Consider the following 22166-nt stretch of genomic DNA (forward strand, 5'->3'; position numbering starts at 1 on the left):
TCCATCAATCACAATGCATGCTATTCATACAGAGAGCAGCTTTCCTACTGGAAGCACATATTCTTCCCCCAAAGAATTGGATAAAGCGAGAGACGGGAAATGGACAGAGATTAAACAAGACACCATATGAGATCAGTGGAATCACAGTAAAAAAAGATTTAAACGAAGTGAAACTACATCACAAAATGTCCCTCTCTAATACACTCTTCGTGCTCCCTTCATGGAGTTTTTTTTAAAGAACATTTCCATTTTTCATGATATCACACAGTGGGAGATCAGACCAACTGTGAACAAACATTTAATAACAAGATTCTGCTTTGCAGGCCGGTCCTCCTCAACCACACGAGGCTTTATGTGTGATAAGAATTACTTTAAAGAGAGCCACAAACAATACATGGAGGCAGCTCTATTTAAAATATACAGTGCTGTTTTACAATCGCTTATCACTCCACTTCAATTCGTGTAGCGTGCAGCCTCACTTTAGTTTTAATCAGCAGTCCAGCAGCACAAGATGAAATATTCTGTAACCTCTTAAAATAGTTCACAGAAATGTAAAAGAGAAGAGAACTTGAACTGTGATCTGCCACACTTACCCCCCCCAAAAAACAACCTCAGGAGTATTTGGAGAAGATCATCTGAACTTCACTGTTTAAGTTTCGCAGCAGCAGCTGTCTGACCAGAGAAATCCCATTTTCGCGGGATATGTTTTTAATTTCCAGGACATCATCTGAGACACTACCATTGCTACATTTAAAAAAAAAATCTACTGTTAAAAAAAAAAAAAACAGTAGCGGGAGGATTTATTTTCAATTTAAACCTTAAAGAGTTCTGAGGTAGAAAAATCAATTTTTGCCTTCTGAAGGAGCGACTATTTTCCCGTTTGGATGAAGTGAGATGGGGAATTACAAGCTCTTGTCTCGTTTTATTGTGAGAAAACTTAGCTAGTTCTACTTCTGTTGCAATCTGCATTGTGTCACAAAAGAACAAATGAATTGGATAATCTATTTGTAATCCTATTTGATAGTTACGGTGTTACATCTTGAGGTCGGGTGCAAAATGATTTCAATGCAAATTATTCCGTAAGGCATTGAGCTGTCATGGAAAGAAGTGAGTGTGCACCCATGAAGCTTTAAGATCCTCCAACATGAAGAATTTCAGTGCCATATAAAAGGAAAAACCAACTCGCTGATAACAATAATGAAAGAGTCCTGATTTCTTGTCATAATTTCCTTGGGAATTCTTTGGAGGAAGTGGGAACAGCAGCTAATGCAGAATGATGAATGATACTCTTATCTCTTCCGGTACCCTCGGATGATAAGAGCTCTCATTGGCTGGAGTTCACATTCTCCGCGACGTGGTGAATGAGCAAACCCCGCACAGACGGGCAAGGGGAAGGAGAGGAGGCTGCCTCAAAATAGAGGACGGGAGGACGAGATTAAAAAAAAAAAAAAAGGATAAACTAAGTATAGAGGCATGAATGATAGTGGGAGGGAGACGAGAGAGCGAGAGGTGACCTCCATCTCCACCTCCTCCTCCACACGTCACAACAACCCTCTCCATCTCAACCAGGGCGCCGTGGCATGTTTCCAGTCACTGGGGGTGGCAGCGGGCCACACATTGCGGTGAATCAATCCGACTGCTGCAACCTCCGCCATCCACACTTCTTCTTTTTTTTTTTTTTCCTGCCGGCTCGTCATGTTCCCAGATGCTATGTGCGAAGCGGGACCGTGAACAATCATACGCTACACATGGTGCGCACCTCCCCTTTGTCTTTTTTAAAAGTCGTGACTGAAAATAACGCCCGGTGCTACGATGACTTAGATGTTGGGAAGTTTGAGAGACGTGGTGACATAGTGTTCAAATTATACTTCACAACAGGGGGCATATTTCCATATCAGCATGAAATGTGTGAGTTTAACACTTTTTTTGTGTATATGTGTCAGACAGTGATGCAGTATTTTTATACAGACTGATTGAAAACTATTCTAAAAATAAATGTGATTTCATAAAAGACATATTGGATCATTCTTTCTGTATCCTAAAATCTTAAATACTCTACTTTTATGACCCCCTATACAGCTTGAAAGGGGAAATAAAAATGTTTTGTTTTAGAAAAGTTAATGAAGACTTTAAATAACCACTACAGTTGTAATCTATCTGGAATGGGAGACATTTAAGTGAGACGAACCTAAACTAGCCAGGATCAAAAATAGCCCTGCAGTCATTGCCACTTTCAGTCCTGAAATTGGAAACCATTAGGCTCATCAAAAGGCACCAAAACCTGTTGAAAGCCTCGCCAACATCCAAAATTTGCAGCTCCCACTTCAACGCTTTTCCGCTTTATTCGTTTGCAAATTGATAACGGAAGCAGAGACCCCACAGGGTCTGTAATTCAATATTGGGATCTAACAGTCTCAGATCAGATATGATGGACTATAATCCTCTCTACAGTGCGTTAAGCACATGCGTGACTATATCGCAGAGCCCCTCCAGCTATCAGCAACGTAGCTATCTGCATTCTGCGCACTTAAATGAATGAGTGAGAGAACGAATGAATGAATAAATGAAAGTTGCAGTTCTTTTTAGGATTAGAGGCAGGCCCATACGGTTGTAATTGAATATCTTCTGCGGTGGGCTGGTGTGTGAGTCGGCTTGTCAGCATGTGATTAAAAAAAGCGCTGGCGAGTCCTTCCTCAACCAGGCTTTTAAACTGTTCTCTCCTCCCATTTTTCCAATTTGATAGGAATTACTATTTGCAGACAATAACGGTCCATCTGTTTTCTTTCAATTAGGATTATTTCATTCCTAAGGCGAGGGACACCTTCATTTCTCGACGGAGACATTAGTAACTATTCTAATCTTGAGGGGCGGCGCCGCAATGTTCATGAAAAGAGATGAACCAACAAGTCGAACAGCAATCCAAAGTTTCAGTGGCACTCCTGTCAGGAACATCTCATGATGTAAAAAGTCGCTTATGACTCATGGTGCCTTCACTCCTGAGAGCGACCCTGTGGGTAACAGAGTAAAATCCTATACCATGTTCCTGCCATTAGACCACCAAGCACAGGACAGCTTGAGCACTTTATAAAAAGGAAGCTTCATCAATTATTCACACTTCCGGCAACACACATTCCACATGTTTCTCTTCCCATAGATTAATATTTCAGCTGGTGCCCACCACACCCGCCCTACCTCTTCTTCTCTCTGCCACCTCCCGGTGGACATTTTGTCGACATAAATCACACTGTGACATTAAGAAGCCCTAAGATGGCCCCAGTCAGTGCTTACAGTAAGCTTCTCCTCCAGCAATCTAGTCCACTGACATCTGTCTGAGGGTTAACTATCACGTAAAAGCATCGGATAAACTTCATAAACATATAATGCCGCAGTGGCACAATGGTAGTATTTCTGTGGATGCAACACATACATGATACATGATAATGACTCACATCCACCTCAGTGTCTGATGACTTCGACAGCGAAATAAACATGAATATGATTTATAGAATGTATGGCGAGTTTCTTTTTTGTATTTATTTAAAGGCGGTTAATGGTTACCTTAATAATCCTACAATATTAGTATTTTCACATAAGATTTCCTATTTTTCTTAATGTCTGATGACATATCCAATGCCTGCATACCAAAAAAAAGCATATGCAGCAATGCAGCCGTCTTCTCTGCGCTACCAGTAACTCCAGCTTTGCAGGATCAGCATTATGGGCTACTGAAAATGGTAATCAAATGTATAGAACCCCCTCTAATTGCAAGTGGTTTTCAAGGTCTGATATGTAAAAGGAATCAGTCAGCATGACTTCATGTCATGTTGTCTAAGTCTGCTCCATACAACAGGAAAGGACAGACAGACAAAGCTCCTTTGGGTCCAGGCCTGCAACCCCACATAAGTTGGGAGAGCTTCACAATAGGTTAGGGTTAGAGCCACGGCTGAGCTTTGGGGCTTTCCAACTCGTCTGATGAGGACCGGGTACGTAAACAGCCCGAAGTTCTGCCAAAGACGGTCAACTTTAGCATCAAATGTCAAATTTGATAGAAAACAACATGCAACAAACAGTCCAAGTTTTGAGTCATGGCTGTCAGACTACAGGCCTGGTACAGGACCACTTAGCAAAATAGAGCACATGTTTGTTACCGTGTGACCTGCTTTGATCCATTAACACACTTTTCATATTTACCTGACCTGCTTTGATCCATTAACACATTTTTCATATTTGCCTGTTAATGTCAGTTTGTTTCTGTCTGGGATGCTCTGAAAACCAGCGTGCACTGTGGTAATGCATGATAAGTACTGGACAATTGGCTTTGACAGCACCAATAATTGTGTTTTGGGCAAAAAATATTAATTATTGGCAGTGTTCATTATTTTGCCTATTATCTCAATTACTTGATTAAAAAAAAATGATCACTTTTCAGGGTCAAAAGTAACATTTCTGCTGTCTGTTTTACAATATATGCTTGTTTAATGAAGTTATCTATCGAGAAAAGCTGTGTTTTAACTTTAGTAATGCTTCCTCTTATCATAAGTTTGCATTATGCATGACAATAACATACATGTCTACGGTTGTATTTGAGGTTGTATAAGATATACTATAATGAATTTTACTGATTTACATAATCTGTTAAATCAGTTGAGAATAGGTATATCATGTAGACATGGTGGCGGTTGGACAGAAGTGAAATACTTTATAAAATAGAGATAATACCTGGAGGGCAATCTGCATAAGAATGAGTGAGATAATAGAACTGGTAGAATGGTGGTTGGAGAAATGTAAAATGTCTGGCTAAGGCTCATTCATTCAGCTGTGATGTCGATATGCCTTTACCTTGCAGCTGGATTCCTACTCCTGGAGCATGCTCTTATGGTTTCTGACAGTATTTCACCCATAAAAATCTCTCTCTCTCTCTCTCTCTCTCACTTTTAGTCACTCTCTATCTTTGCCAGTTGTCCGGACTCAAAGCTCCATCTCCCTCCCTCTTCGCTATTGATTCTTTGAGGTTCAGTGGGTAGAGCTGAACACTCGCAGCGGAAAGGGCATGGGATCAATTCCCACAAAATTTCAAGCATTCACCGGGTTGTCACTCCAGGATAATTTGACTGCAGGCTTACCCCGCTGAATACACTGATGTATTCAGCTTTGTAATTGGTGCCCATCAGTGTCAAGTGTCTGCGAGATGGATGTTCGGGGCCAGCGCTGCGGAATGCTGCACAGCTGCATTCATTTAAAAAGATAAAAGAAATATGTATATGTGCGTTTCGTTTCCAGGGCTCGTGGCTCTCAAATTTGTCAATATTATCGGGTTAATTCATGATTTCCTCTTTTATTCGATCCCTTTGATTAATTTGCAGAAATTCCGAAGCTGTTTGCTCGCACTTGGCCTGGGTAGATGTTTTTGAACATTAATAAAAGTAGTACACATCTCAGTAGACTTACGTGCATGCGAATGACTGTTTGGAGCTAATGCAACCTGTAGCAAAGCTAATATAAATAATTTCTGGTCCTGTCATCATGTGAGCGCTTTATGAATACTGAAATAACTTTCCCATTCATTTTAAATAATTAACCGTTTATAAGAACACTTAAATGAGACACTGATGTACAGTGGCAAGGCAAGCCATCTGTGCTCATTGCTAGTTGAGTAAACCAGGTATTCCTGAAGAGACATTTTCATTCGAAGAAAAAGAAGAGATAAAAAAAAATGCTGCTATTCAGCTGAATGCTACCAAATGCTTTGAAGTCACATGTTGCAGTCGAGAAAACAGTTTGTACTGAAAACTGACCTAATGACTTGGGATCCACAATGATGAATAAAAAACAGTGAGGCAAAAGAGCTTGCATTCCAACGAAGAAGGTGTTTGTAAATCAGTGCAGCTGCACACTGTGCAGAAGCAGCCCTGCCTCAGCCAGCCTCAGCGAACAAGCAGAGCATGTCTCGGGAGAGACAGAGGGGTCTCAGAGGCAGCCCAGCAAATCTGAGCCTGACCTCCCTGGAGAGAAAGAAAGCAGGAGAGAGAGGCAAACTGGATTTATATCTTTGTTTTTAATCCCCCTTACACGGTCCACTGGTTCTACCGTAGTACTTTGCCCAGGCTCCGTGTAAAGTCGGGGAGGGGGGGAAAATAAACAACAAAAACATCAAACAAAACTAACAAAAAAAACAGCAGTGCTTGCATGTCTGGAAAAGCAGACATTTCTTTTTTTTTTCCCTGTGACATTACAGAAAACAGTCATCTCTGACTGTGTGTTTTCCTGTCTATCTGGCAACCTGAAGGAAAATGAGTTGTTTCACTGTACAAGTATATGATCCTCGGCTGTTCACTTTCTGCTCCAGGATTCACCGCTTCTTTTGTATTCTAAGGGTGATTCATTTAACCCCGGTTGATCATGGTAGCCAGAGTGTGCGTTTGAAGTTTTTTTTTTTGCCCAGGTGAGGAATCACTGGTATTAGAAGCAGCTCAGAAATGTCAGCCTGTCACTTATGATCAAAGTCTCCTTTTCTTCTTCTTTTTTTTTTAGGGTAAATTAATTTTTATTTAAAGAAACAATAGCAAACTGAAGAGCTCAATTAACTGAACACCACAAAGAAAACTGCCAGAACAAGTGGCTGTAAGATGTGGCTCTAACTAAATAACTGCTAACAATTAATTTTCCTCAGTGGCAAGGGAGCAAACTGATAAATTAGACCCACGGGGAACCAAAGAAGACCTTTTTTTTTCATCTTTTTCGCGTTAAATTCCTTTGGTGCACAGCTGTTTTGATGTAATAGATGCTGTTTCAGTTGGTTGATTTATACCAGTCTGCATGGTGGTGTCAGTCTTGTGCAGTCTGGCTCTCAATCAGCCCGAGAACGTTCCCAAAAAATGTAAAGGCGGCGACACACAATGCGGCACTTCCCACATTTAAAAAGACGCTGCTTGTTTCCCCAACTGAGAAGACAGCCACTGATCCAACACCAGACCCTTGAATCGCTCGACAAAAAATGTGAATGTGCCTGGCCATTCAAAGGACTGGAATCAGGCAAGGGAGATGTGCATGGAATTACAACCACACTTCACTAAGGAAGATTCCTTACAACTGAGAAGAGAGTGGAATGGGCCCGGAGCCAAGACAACGTCCCATGGTTTCCCCAACAGGCATTCATTGTGCACTGCTCCGATCGCCTGTTATATCCTCACTTCTGAGCCAATGGGGCTTGTATACAGAGAGCAGAGCTGGATACATAACAGCCTCAAATCGGGAAAATCAAATGATAGATTCATGAGCATGAGCAGTATGTACGTTACGTGCTTGTGTTTCTGTTCACCCGTGTGCCAGTATTTTGTTGTTTTTTTTTCTTTCTCTGAAACTGTCCATATGCTCATGAATGTGAGCTAAGAATCCGAAGTGAAAGGAAGACACAGAGCACAAAAGAAACAAAAATAGATGGTGGAATACAATGACACAGAGAGCGGACACAATAAGAACAGGGAAGGGGGGGGGGGCGGCGGGGGTATAAGACTGAGAAGCCAGTTAAAATATGTCATCTTCCCCAACGGACAAAGCTCATCCGTCTTCTAGGACAGAGAGATTCTTTTAGATGTTCACCAAACAGGAGGAGCCACAGCAGTAAGTAGAGTTGGGAGGAGGGGGACAACAACAACACGTCACGAGTCCAGATTACCTGAAACCCGAGATCGAACATTGTAAATGCATTAGCACACAACTTAACATAAAACATGAGATCGCTGGGCTGTGAGTAAAAGGCAAATGTACCTGAAGCCATGTTTTACAGAGTATTTCATCATCAGCCGAGACATTTTCTGCGTATCATTACACTTTAAATAGGCTGCATTGCACAACTCTACACACTATTACAATGAGCTTGATAGGGTCGGGCTTCAGAGGTGGCTGCATCCAAAGACTCCAGAGTTAACCTCATAAAAGACTAAGAGACGTTTTGCACGGAGGAACACTGTCGGTGCAGTGCACATATCACAGGACGTCCATGCAAAACACAAAGGTTATACGAACAAATATAAACAGCACAGGGACGATGGGAAAACATGTAATATTGAAGGGAAAAGGAGGCCCAGGTTTAACTCATTGCTGCAGTGTGAAGCACTATATTGCAATGAAAACCTGTTCAACACAGTATAGCCTTGACTAAACTGAGTGAGTAATGACAGTAATAGGGTCCACAGTGAGCACTGAACATTAAATTCCAGCCAAATGTGCTCCTGTTTATAGTTTTGTTTGAGCTGACTTCATCCAGCCTGAGCACAAACCAAATGTGAGAATTCAATGGTTCATTTCAAAGAGATATCAAAAACATAAACCATGAGAGCAATGTAAAGAGCAAATATAAATAGTTCAATAAAAATTTATTTGGTTTTAATACAACGATGCAGCTGTGACTCAGCGGGTTGTCTTCCAAGTCAAAGGTTGGTGGTTTGATTTCCTATCTCGCCCCGGCCATATGTCTTTAAGTGTCTTTGGACAACACACTAAACGTCAAATTGTTCCCCGTGGTAGGCGGTTATTGTTGTTGCTATTGGGTGTGCGCATGAATAGGTGAATGTGTCTGACAGTGTAAAGAGCTGTGAGACTGCTGAAGCTCAACACTTTGTAAGTAGAGTCCATTTCCAATGCCACGGAGTACTTTACTTTATCTGTTCAATAAAATGTGTCCCCGAATAAAAGTAGCCCTTAGAAATTAACCCTGCAGTGTGTTTATCCATACAAATGTTTTGCCACACAAAGATTTCACATGATAGACAAGAAGCAATGTATTCAATCTGTTTTACACAAAGAACAATTAGCCGACAGTCAAATGAGTGTAAGAAAAACATTCATGCACAGACTCGGGGCCATGATAATAAACTGTATCCAAGACCCTTGGCAAAAGAGTAAGTAATGAGTAAACATCACACTAGTGAAATGTCAACAGAAAAAGCCGTATCCTGCCTTATCATTATGTCATTACACCTTGAATACTGAAATAAAAGTGATGAAATGTCATGTCACACTATCTCATACAGTCTGTGCATGTGCGTATGGAAAGTCAGCGCTGGAGTGTTAATGATGCTGCTGCTGCTGCAAAAAAAAAAAAAGAAAAAAAGATCATTTTCTCTGCAAACGTTTTCATCCTACAATAAAATCTCTTCATGAATTTGCACATGCTATGACAGTGATCAACAGCTTTCATGTGCTGATAACAATAGCCGTAAGACTGCCATAACTCTCTGGTGAGGTATCTGGCTGTTAAAATGACATTGCTTTGAAGATATTAATGATGTTTGGTGTTTTTTTCCCCCCCAACAATCAGCAGACAGGTGCAGATCCCCAGAATCTATTTCTCTAGATATCACCATGTTTGCCAGAGGTTTTTTTTTTGTTTTGTTTTTTTTAAATCATTTCCTACCTTTGCTTACCGAATGCTCTTGCTGCTGCAGTGATTCTGACAAACATTGGGAAGGCTGAGAGTTGGGTTTTCTGTTCTCCTGCTTTCAGTTTGCATGCACATTTTAATTGCGTGGCATTTTTTCTACAGTATTGGTGGGGAGAAAATTGTGTTCATTGATTTTTCAACTGGGCCACATAGCGATTGTATTGGTTATCTTTATGTGTAGAGTTTGCATGGTCCCTCTGCACATTTGCGTGGAAGGATTATGGCACTTTGGCGCCCTCATAGCGTGCGGGGACTTGTCTGCTAGGTTAATTAGTGATTCTAACTTCCCTGTAGGTGTGAATGCGAGTGTGTGTGTGTGATGATTTGTCTCTCTGTGTTAGTGCAGTGATGGACTGGCTGCCTGTCTGGTGTGTAGCCCCGACTTTCACTCATTGTCAGCCAGGATTGGCTCCAGCCTCCAGCAACGGAAAGTTGGATTGGGCGGGTTTAAAAGACGGATAGATTGCTGATTTCAATCTGATTGAATATGGCAGCATTGTGTTTTTAGTGCTTGTAAAGTGCCACCTGCTGCCTGACAGATATTTACTAAAAGTAAAGAATCAACAAGTGGGATAAAATGTCAGCCCACTCGGCACGATGTCAACGTGCAGGATGGAAACTCATCAAAAAAAAAAAAAACAAACCAACAAAAAAACCTTGAATCAAAATCAACATTACATTTTAGTATTTAATGCTTTTTAAAAATATAGTGGCATTGCCAAAGTGAGCCTCGGCTTTTGAAGACTGTGCCCTTTCACACTGTACAGTACAAACAGATGCTTCCTGATGTTCAGACGAGGGGGCTGCGTGCTTTGGCAGCTTTCAGCTGTTTGGCAGCTCTTTATCGAGTGATGTAATTGACTCTCGGTCAGTGGGTTGTTTTTGCAGAAGCAGTCTGATGATTTCCGATAGGCTTTTCTATACATCCGGTACCACTGGAACCTGTGATCTCTGAACGTATGAACAGACCAAAGCCCGTTCTCTCCTTTACAGTACAACCTCCTAAGCAGCGAAACTGCAACCGCTATACTGATTCCAGTTGCTGAAACGCCTCTCCTGGAAATATGTTCCCCACCTTTGGAGAAGAAATGTCATTTGATCACTATTTGTCAGTGGAATCGATGCCATTGATGCGGAAAAACGAGAGGATGTAACCAACCGGCGCTGTTGTTCAAACATACGATCCACGGCAGGAATGAGGAGAAAATAATGGTTTCAGTTTTCATACAGTACGAACACGTTGCCAGTGTCCTCTCGAGCAGTTTGCCCCAAGATAAACAGGAAACTATTTCAAAATGCATTCCCATAATAAGCCCTTTACAGGAAGCAAAGGAGAAAATGAAACTAAATATAGATTATCATGTGCAAAAACTGAGCATTAAATCAGAGGAACCAATTAAATCCCTGCAAAGTTCCAGCAGCGTTTCTGAAAAAAAGAAAGTGTTTCATAAGTTGGAGAAAACCCCAAATTCTACAAAGCTTTACTAGCACTCATGATCACATCCTGCCCCACCCACATCTGAGAAGAAAAAAAAAAGATAAATTCTGTGTGATGTCAAAAGCATGCCCCTCGTGGAATTAATAACCACAAAGTCCTCCTTCTTTACACAATGCAAAATATGCAAAATTCCTAGCTCCCCTGCTTTATACTCTCCAGCTCCCTCAAGCCTTTTCCTCACTTAGCCCTCTCCATCTGCCATCTATCTCTTCTCATCGCTCCCACTCCCATCCCCTGCTCTGTTACGCTCGCCGCATCCACTGGCTTCCTCCACCATTCTCTTCAACTTTATGTTGCCGTCAAAATATTCCTCTTTTCTCCATATTTTCCACTTTGTTTATTTCCACTTGTCCTACGAAACCTTGTTGTCCGCCCTCTCTGCATCTTATTTCCAAAGCCTCTTTTATCCCCCATCTCTCTCTCTCTCTCTCTTCCTCTCCCTCTGCCTCTCCACATCCCCCTGCAGAGTGAAAGCAGTACCTGCGACATTCTGCTCCCAGTATCCTTTCATCTAAATAGGATGTGTGGCCTTGCTATATCTGATTTCTCTAGACAGGAGGTGAGAGCTAGCCTTTCTCCCACTTCGGCACCTCACCAGCTCCTCTTACTTGTTTTCGTAACACAAATATGCTGTCCTCAGTCACAGCGCACATCACAAAGCTTTTACTCTCAGAGACAAAACAATATAAAATCTGCTAGATTGGAACCTTGCCTTTCATGGTACTTAAACCATGGAGTTAAAAAAAAAAAAAAAAACTCCCTCAGGGGTGAGATTCATATCGGATTAATGCACAAGTGATAGATAAAGACAAGAAGGTTGAAAATACTGAGAATATCCCCTGATATCTGCCTGTGCTAATGAATACGATTAATGTTAAGCTGCTGGAGTATCCACTTTCCATGTTGCTATGAAAAGAAAAATATATTCTGAGACGGTGAAGTACAACAAAGCATTTCATATGAAAGGGGTTTCGTGCATATAGATATGCTGTACGTAGGTAACAACTGCAAACTAATAATGAAGCACTGTTCCTGCCGTAAAGGCCCAGAAAAGAGGCTTTCAGTAATAAGCATCCTGCATTTCACAGATACCTTTGAACAATTGTACTCTTTGCATAGCAGTAATAGGAAAAATTGAACTCACGTGTTCGGAAGCGATGGTGCGGGCGGGTCGACGGGCCTCTGCCTGGACGCCCGTAGTTCAGGCGCAATGTGGGCTTGACTGGGGCCGCCGGCTGGGAGGTGGTCAGCTGCACCTTGGCAGTGGTCTTCACGGTAGCTGTGCTCGTGGTGGACATGGCCGTGGTGGTGATGGTGACCAAAGTCTGCCCCGGCTTTGGGTTGGCAACTCCATTACGTCCATTACTGCTGCTTCCTTTACTTCGAGGGGGAAACTCCTTGCCACTGGGTGGCCGGGTGGCTCGGGTAGCAGAGGTGGTCGCCACAGTTCCACTAATGCGCGTCCCGACACGGTTGTGAAGGTGTGGGGCACGGTTGCCATCTCCTGTGGCAGTGCTGCCATTGGCAGAATGGTTTGCTGGTGGCTCTGAACGAGTTCTGGGTGCAGGAGCTGTGCCGTCCGCCGCCAACGGCGTGGTCGTCGACACCATTGCTGTTGTAGAGGCGGCCAAAGGTGTGGTGGTGGTGGAAATGTCAGGCCCCTTGGGCATGGCACTGGGTTTGGAGAGAAATATTGGGTCCTGTCCAATGCTACCTTTCGGATCCACCAGATCAGTGGGAACGTAATCTTGGACGGAGCCCACCACAATCCATTTCAGTAGCATGAGGCTGAGTCCAAGTCCCACGAAACCCATGACCAGGGGCACGGCGCACAGCCAGGTCTGCTGGCGAGGCCACACGGCACAGGGGCCACAGCGGAGAGGGCCCGGGGCCCGAGGAGACGCCTGCTCAGCCCCTGGCTCCTCCAGTGTCATGGCTGCCAGAGTGCTTGCACCCGAGCGCTCACTCATCTTGCTGAAGATTGAATTCTTTTCTTTTCTTTCTTTCTTAGTGATATTCAAGGAGGTCAAACAGGTGGCCGAGACATACAAGGGCAAGTACAAGGAAGGAGATGTGGTGCAGGAGAAATGCTATGCATCTTTAAGGAAATACCAAGACAAAGCCTTAGCCTGTATCCCTACATGCACAAACATCAACACATGAACCGAGACTCACGAGCAGAATATATATACTCACAGTCACGTACTACTAATTAAAAGCTGGCACAGCACTCAAATGCATACACAAGCAGTATAACCTACACTCCCTCTGGCGGACAACAAACCAAACGCACACGCGCGCACTCACACCCAGACACACGCACGCAGGCACACACGCACACACATGCAACAAGAAAATAGCCGCACACTTCCTTCGCGAGCGCACAGGTTATGGACAGGTGAGGGTGAGGGGGTTGGGGTGGGGTACAGGAGGTGGGGTGGGGTGGGGGTCCTCACTGTCGTTCAGCGCTAACGAAGCGATGATAAATCCCAAGAAGCTTCACTCCCTTGTTAAGAAGCCGTCGCAAAAAAAAAAAAAACAAAAAAAAAAAAACAGAAAAAGAGGAAGGGAGAAGAATATCGATCCGGTGCGCGCTGGGCTTCAGACTGGCGCTGTAAATCCATGTGCGTGTGTCCGTGCGCACACCAAGCAGCCAGGCTACGGCGGCACCCTTCTCCGCTCTCAATCGGTTGATTATCGGCTGCATATGGTCTTTAAAAAAAAAAATGTAATTTTTTTTTTTTGTTTTTGTTTTTTTAATACAAACCAGTGATTGTTCTCATGTGGCACGGTCCCGTCAGGCTGCGTCTGAGTTCATTCCGCCTCTCCGGCACTTGCGGCGTCTCTGTCGGCTGCCTCAACTTTGCTGCTGCTGCCGCGGACGGCCACCCAGCTGCCGCTCATCCAGCCACCGAAACTGGAGGGAATAACGGAGAGAGGGATCCGGTGGAGATGAGATTTGTGGCGGGTGTTATTGTTGGCAATGCTCTGCTGTATTAGAGCAGGCGAAAGAAAAAAGGGGGAAAAAAAATAAAAATAAAAAAGCATCCAAGTGATCCAGGTCCAATCCCTGCGCTTGGTCGTTTTCTCCCGGAATGATAGCCGTGCGTCAGGGTGATGGTAGATAGATCCCCGTGTTGGCTGGATGGAGAGAGGAGGATAAAAACATATTTTTTTTCTCTCTCTTTCTTTACCTTCTCTGCATTCCCATAGTGGTGCAAGCAGCAGGAAAAGGGAGACGGAGAGAGGCGAGGATGGTGATGGGGGGGGGAGTGAAAGGGAGGGGGCTGCTGCTCTGAAAAAAATGATGCGGCGGCTGTTCTTGGAGGCTGCAGACTGGAGAGAGAGAGAGAGAGAGAGAGAGAGAGAGAGAGAGGTTTGCTCAATCCGCGGTGAGTGATGTGGGTTTTTTCACGGCTCCTATCCCATCCGGCGCTTCCCTCTCCCTCCCCGCCGCCGGTTCACCGGTTCACCGTCCTCAACGCTCCAAAGTGAGGAATAGTGACTACTGCCCCATCCCTCTCTCCAATTGTCCCCCTCCTCTCGTCTTCAGGTGTGTGTTCTCACACACTCATCGGCCGAGGAGGGAGAGAGAGAGAGAGAGAGAGAGAGAGGAGAGCATGGATGCGTGTTGGCTGAGCTCTGCAGCAGATGCAGATGGGAGGCAGAGGGAGGAAGCGGCTGCAACACCAGCACACAAACTCTCTCTCTCTCTCTCTCTCTCTCTCTCTCTCTCTCTCTCTCTCTCTCTCTCTCTCTCTGTCACACACACACACACACACACACACAGATAGAGAGAGAGATAGGAGAGGAGCAACCATAGACACACCCCAGGGAGTCAGGGAGATTGTGGGGGAGAGAAGGGAGGGATGGGGAGGGAGAGGGATGAGGCGCCACCCCGATGTCTTCCAGCAGCGGCACACAAGAGCAAACAAACCCAACACCAGGCTCATAATTTATGAGCGAGTTAGAGCAGCTCCTTCAACTTGATACTTCCGCGGGCAGCAGCAGATGAATCCCTTATTTTACAGTTCACATGGGACACCAGTGCTTTGGGCGATTTCCATTGGCGGTGTGACTGGCTGACATTAAAAAAAAAAAAAAAAAACATACAGGGCAAAGGTTATAGAGTTATATAAAAGAAACGTATGAATGGTGCAATCTTAAAAACAAAAATTAAATCAAATATGGTTATCTAAAAAGAGGAGTGTCGGTGTTGAAAGCTATATTTCTTGTTATTGTGTCCTTTTCTTTAAGTGGAGATATATTGGTATGAAATTTGAAGCATTCCAAACAAAAATCACAAGGTTTTATGTCTTTGTTTTGAACCAGTAAAGATGAATAAATCATCTGTGATTCCATGCTTGCAGCCAGTGTATTTCAGTGCTCACAGATTTTTGAAGAAGCTGGAGAAGTGACGTCTCCCACAATCTGTCATTTTGTACAAAAAATTATTTTAGAATAATTGAGTGGGGATTTAAAAAGTTGGGTTTTTTTTTAATTAAAGCACACATTTTTAGAACTGACTGTAATACAAGAGATTTTTAAAAAATTTAATTAATTATCGTGCAGAATCATGAATGTAATGTGAATAAAGGCAAGTCAGAATGAGGAAATTTGCTATTGTGCAAAACCATGAGCGGCACAAGTGCAACCAGATCATGCTTGATGACTTCCATCCATCCATCTTCCTTATGTCCTGTTTTTTACTGTCGCGGGGCTCAATCCCAGCTCACTATGGGTGAAGCCAGGATGGACCCTGGACAGGTCGCCAGGGCAAACACAGAGAGACAGACAACTACACATACTGACATTCACACCTTGGTGCCATTTAGGGTCACCAATGAACCTCACATGCATGTGTGTGTGTGTGGGAGGAAACCCAAGTATGCAAATTCCACACGGAAAGGCCGGGCGAGTATTCAAACACAGGCCTTCTCACTGAGACGTGACAACGCTAACCACTGCTCCATCCTGCACCACTTACCCAGCTAGTTTCACTTTCAAAGTGAAAGTTATAGCACTCTTCCTGTCATGCTTTTTATTGTTTATGGCTCTTAACAGGCATTAACAAAGTGGAATTAGTTCATCAACCAATCACCAAAGTTTAATACTTGAGCAAGTAGGTGTTGTCTGCGATGCCAAAGATAATTACACAGAGTTGGCTTCAATTCAATTCAATTCAATTCAATTCAATTCAATTCAATTCAATTCAATTCAATTCAATCCAACTTTACATAGCACCAAATACCACACAGTTGCAGGTTCATTCATAGAGTTCGGACACTAACCCATCCTCAGTGTCATTCATTTAGTTTTGTTTTCACTCATGTTACTTCAGAGTGAATACATATCTCTCATGTTAAATGTCTATGTTCAGCTCGAGGCTTAGCAGACATGCCAAAATATAAGAATGATTAAAAACCTCAGTGCCTCTGAGATGTGTCCGTCCCCTCTTCACTGTCGGTTGAACTATAAAAAAAGGATCTTTAAAACTGCACATTGTGTTTTAAGATCCAGTACATTGTTATCTCTGTTCTTCCATTTTCTGTCCTGGTTCTTGTAACTTAGAGGTGATTTCAGATGACAGAAGATGCATTCAGGATAGAACATGAACCACTTCACCCGCTGTTTGTGTGTTAGGAGAGTAGCTCAGTTTCAGCAAACTGTTTATTTGGAGACTTTTGATCCTGATAAGTATCTAAAAAAAAATAAAAATTCTGTGAGAGACACAAAAGTCGACACAGTAATTTCCTCTGGTTGCTGAAGCATTGTCACAGTGATTTAAGTATGGTAGAGGCATTACTTAAGGCTGGCTGGTTGGTTCTTTAGAGCAGGATCGATTTATTTTTCAACAATGGAAAAGGAGTCGTTGACAAGTCCAAAACAGATCTTGTCACTGCAAAGTCTGTGTGGGTATATACTGTGATCATAATCCCTGACAATTGGCATTTTCATTATGTCTTACTGTGAACATGGAGGAAAGTGGTGTGGAGGGAAAAGGAGAGATGGATTTAATGAGTCATGGCTGTATTGTCATATCAACACATACTTACACATGAAGTGAGACGCAATCAAGATCAAAGGCCTGCTTCAAACTAAACAGCAATAAAATAATGAGATGAACTATAAAACAGTCTAGAATATGGCCAGGCAGTATGAATATGATAAATATGACCTAAAATCTGTGCTGTGCTATCAGATCAAGAAAACAGGGAGAGTCAGAATCTACCAATATTGCTGCCCTGCCCCCCCCCATCCGATGTCTATAAAAACATGGTGCATGACCTTTAACCTCACAATAACTCCCACAGAATCCAAACCATTCTCATTCATTACAAATAAAACTGCTGATGGCAAAGATTGTGATAAATCTCAAACTCCCCACTTCCCCCAAATGACACCACAATGATGCCATTTTGAATGCTCTGTTTTCATAATACCGATTCCCATTACCCCCGAGGTTGGGTTCTCAATTGATCTTTATAAATAACACAAGATGACTGACACAGTTGCAGCAATGTGACTCCATGCTTATTCATGTTCCAGTGCGGATTTTCCTGAGCCGCTTTGCTAATGTGTATGATGAGTCTGACTGCATTGTTTACTGCTTCAGGAGTGGAGGTAGTGTCCCACTCTGATGACGCCTTTGAACTTGACAGGCTGTCGACAGTCGTTCCCTCCCAGGAATTCACTGTGCTCTTTTACCCCTTTCAAACATTTGAAGATTCTTAAAGGAAGAAAAAAATATGAGGATTTCCAGAGGAGGAATTTATTCAGTGCGCTGAAATGTTGGCTTAAATTGTCTAAAACTTGAGTTTTTAGAAGATGTGCTTCTGAACAGCTTCCCGGATAAAAATAACGAGCTTGTTGCTTAGTTTGTTTGGTTTTTTATTTATTGTATATTTCACACCATGTGGGTCTTAAAATGAACAAATGTACTAATTATGCCCCTTGTGACCACATGTGACCTCAATCACCAAGCTAAAAAACAGTCTAGACTGAATTATCACTTGTGTTATGTTGTGTTGGGCTATCCAATCTATTGGGTCTAAATTTTTATTCATCCATTTATTTGGTGTGATTCAAGGCCATGAAAGTCTATGGACCATAGCTTCAGCGCCTACAGTCCCCTTCATTCATGTGTGAGGAATTGGGAACCACCTCTCTGCTTGAAGGGAGCCATTAAGGTCACAGCCTTTGATGAATGTCCACTGATGCCGGTCAAGTTAATTTTGCCGCAATTCCCACTTATCCTGATCCTGGAGGGTGGTCACGGGTAAATATCATTTCATCTGGTCGGTTCCCTCGGGTATTTCCTGGTCCTAGATTATTTATAGCTTTATGAACTTGCGATCGAATGCGGAGTCCATTGTGTCCATTGTCATTAACCTGTATAAAATTGACATGGCCTCCTTAATTCCAACACAAAGCTATTATCTCGACCAGTGTGCCACCAGATAATGTGAATGATGAGCATGAGGTCTTCAGAAGGAAATAGATGACCTCTCACTCTCGCCAACCCCCACAAACACCATTACCTTCCAGTTTCTTGAAGGGAAAAAAGCTCCTTCCTTGGATGTGGTTTTTCCCTTAACCCACATCACAGTGCATAAACAATTACAAATTCCATCACTGTATTGATCACCACCCTCTGCATGCTATTAAAAATCAATGACTCCTCCCACTGTAGGTGGCTTCATTCAAGCTTCTCCAGAGAGCCAATATTTCCTAAGCATAGCTTCCAGGATGTGTAACCTTGTCCACATCCAGGAATAGACACATCATTTTTTTTTCTTGTCAATGGGAATATAGTGTTTTTGCACGACCACAAAACATGTCAGGGTGTGCATTAATTTTTCTTGGAAATCAACAGGGCCTATTTCCCGATCAAACACAACCCTGTGCTGTATCTGCAAAATTCTCAACAGACTACTGGGCAACCAGTACCCACATCAAGATAAGAAAAATTATTATCTAGTGCTCTTCTGGTCTTGCTGCGATGCACTCTTGTGGTGTGTGTGTGTGTGTGTGTGTGTGTGTGTGTGTGTGTGTGTGTGTGTGTGTGTGTGTGTGTGTGTGTGTGTGTGTGTGTGTGTGTGTGTGTGTGTGTGTGTGTGTGTGTGTGTGTGTGTGTGTGTGTGTGGCCAGAAAAGGTGGTGAATGCAGTCTTGAATTGGCCCTAATTCAACCCTGTAAAACAGGATTAGCACTTAATGGGGTTCACCAATCCCGACCGGTGAATCAGTGGAAAGCTTAGCACTGCTCCTGCACTTGGTGAAGTCCCTGTGTGATTCTGCTGAACTCTGGATGCAAGCTGCCACACAGCTCAGGGTTTTCCTCAGGCAATAAGAATAATTAGCTGGCCCCACATTTCTGTGGATTTCCATTTCTGGTCTTCCTCCATCAGCTAGAAAAAAAAAAGAAAATCCAGGGTGGTAACTGCGTGTAGTTTCTCCTGAGATTGTATGATCCACTCCCGCAAGGGGCTCTTCCCAGACGTCAGCTCTGCGTTAGAGCCTCAGTTCATCTCTAAATTCCGAGGATTTCTTTTTCCCTTATAAATGGCGCTGCAGTTTTCCCTTTGGCCTTCAGCACTCAGTTAAATGAGAATATGAGAAAGTTAATCAGGAGAAACCACATTGCGCTCCCTGACTGCATCTAATTCATCCACTTGGAAATCCCTGCTCTTGTGGGATCAATGCACTTGCAAATATAATGCAGGTCGTGTTGGAGGGAAAGTCTCTATTTGAATGTTAGATAGGTTGCCTGTCAGAGCAGAACCTGGAGGTGTAGGTACCTGCTGCAGGAGAGAGCAAAGGACCTTGTTAGGCAACATGTCCACTATTGAAAAAGAGACAGAATCTTCCTGCTGAATGTCAAACCCAAACTTCCTTGACAGTGCGAGCTGAGAATCTGACCAATTTATTATAATGTCCTTTACATTTGTGACAGTACATCAGCAGTACGTGGGTAAGATTAGGTCTGAATCCTCATCTGATGTAGTTTTGCGTTTTCAGTGAGGTGTTTTATATCCTCAAGAATACCAGAAGCTGGTGAGAGGCTCTGATATAGGTTGGATTAATGTCATGTCAGAGCTCAAGTAGTGCATGTCAAGCTGCAGTTTATTATTCCACACACCATGAGTTTCTTTTCAATTAAAAAAACAAGACAAAAAGATTTTAGTTTGTGGAACAGTCTGGGTCCCCAAATCATCACGAATGCAGTCAAAGGTGAAGATGCAATGTGTTTTACTGTGTGAACAGCAGAGCAATCAATCTTTCCCATCGTTGCTCTCAGTAACAGTTTGTGAGCTGTGAGAGTAAAAATGCCCTAAGCACTGGTCAAAGCTAAACATCAGCTCAGTGAACAGTTTACCTTGTTAGAGCCCGATATGTAACAATGACCCAAATTGTTATAAAATCTCATGCTTATTTAAGAGTTGAAAGCGAACAGCAGCAGATACAAGAAAAAAAAGAACAAGAGCTGTCCATGGTGCTGATTGGAAAGGTCGAGAAAGTATGAGCCCACTGGAAATCCATACATAATAACCAGCAAAACAAAAGTTCTAATCAATACATCCAGAAAAATACACACCCTCAAGTATTATTTTTCTTAATTAGTGTAATTATATACAACTTTAATGATGTGTGATTGTGCTGATGGAGTGATTAAAATCAGCATCAGCACCATCTTGATCTTGAGCATCAACATGACGTCAGCGGTGTGGCTCAAGGCGCCAAAGCTTTTTACGTATGTATCTCAAAAAGTTCACTGGATTCATCTTATCAGTGTGTAGCAGGCATACAATATTATATATATAGATATATAGCAGTGATTGTCTCATAAGTCTACAATGAGGAACATCAAAAAAAATTAGCCGTTTCCATTCTCTATTGTCAGAGCAGCAAATCATACGCTTACAAATGGGATCAGCTGCTCGCTGCCATTGTTGCCAAAAGCGGTGGACCTCCTCTTTTGCTGCCAGTGGGCACATCACAACATTTAGTTACTGGATTTCATTCTTCGTTAATGTTGGGAGGGTGGGGCGGGGGCGGGGGCGGGGGGGGTTCCCCAGCTGGGGACAGTGCTGCACAGGCTCATCATTTCAGTTTGGCTGTGTCAATTGTAATAAGTTTTGTCTGTACTCAAATGCAACTCACCCGGCAGCTATTAGGATGAAAGTTTATTCAAACTGAACCCTGTCTCCACAACCATCCAATATTTCAACAACATCCTGTCTTGTTTGTAGTTTTCTCTCTGTGCATATGTTTTCACATCCACGCGCACATCTTTTAAACCTGCTTGATAGGGGTTTATGATACAGGGTCACCCAAGTTAGGGCTGCAGTTTATTTTGATATTGAGCAGCCTGGACTAGTGGAAAGCCCATTATAGGCAACACAGGGAGACTGACAGTCACATGCTCACACCAAGAGCCAATGCAGCTGCCAATTAGGCCTAAGGGCATGTTTTTGGACTGTGGGAGGAAGACAAAGTATACATAAAAGAGTCAGGGCTGCAGAGAGAGAACATACAAACATTTCAAAGAAAGGTCTATACTTCCATTGTTTTGGGGAAACGTGGTGATGTTCACTGCACCATCATGTTTATATCTTCATCCATCCATCTTTTATATTATCCGACTTGGAGTCAGAAAACAACTGGAGCAGATCTCATTGACATTTGCAGCTAATTCTGAGAATCCAGTATACCAAAAAGCATTTAAAAAAAAAAAAACTTACATGGAGAGTCCATGCAAACTCCACACAGAATGGTCTCTAAACTCAGAATAAAAGTGATCTTTCTGTGAGACATTTTGTACACATAAGAACAAACGTAATCAAACAGTCCAGACGTGACAGATTACCAATGTTTGAGTACGAGCACAAGGTTTTTACTCTTTCATTATACGTCCCTTCAGAAGTTCATATTTTTCTTCATTATACATGAGCTAATATAGAACAGGAAGCAATCCATGACAATCGTTGAGGAAGTCAAGTATAGTGGCGTTCACTCCTCGGTACCTCATACATCTCTCGTCTCAGCTGGTGCACAACGCTCATCCCAGTGTCCTTCACGCTTTCTCCGTTTGCCTTAATGCCTGAAACCATCGATGCATTGAGCCTCCATACTTGATTAGCTGTGAGTTTCCCGCCCACAAACACTAAGCTGACCTCCAAAGACTCATTGCGCAATCCTCCCTCTACCACCAGTTCGTGTCCTA

At 42.9% G+C, this 22166-nt stretch overlaps 1 protein-coding gene across 1 annotated transcript in view; it reads right to left on the minus strand.

Moving 5' to 3' along the window:
• Positions 1-12910, minus strand: part of nrg3b (neuregulin 3b) — a gene marked incomplete at its 5' end in the record, with an annotated part of 199605 nt that extends 186695 nt beyond the window's left edge. The window contains one exon of the mRNA XM_080517790.1: positions 12085-12910. Coding sequence (XP_080373916.1) covers positions 12085-12910 — 826 coding nt within the window. The remainder of the gene's footprint in view (positions 1-12084) is intronic.
• Between the last annotated feature and the right edge of the window lie 9256 nt (positions 12911-22166).

This window comes from Blennius ocellaris (assembly GCF_963422515.1).
Source record: "Blennius ocellaris genome assembly, chromosome: 21".
Lineage (NCBI taxonomy): Eukaryota > Metazoa > Chordata > Actinopteri > Blenniiformes > Blenniidae > Blennius > Blennius ocellaris.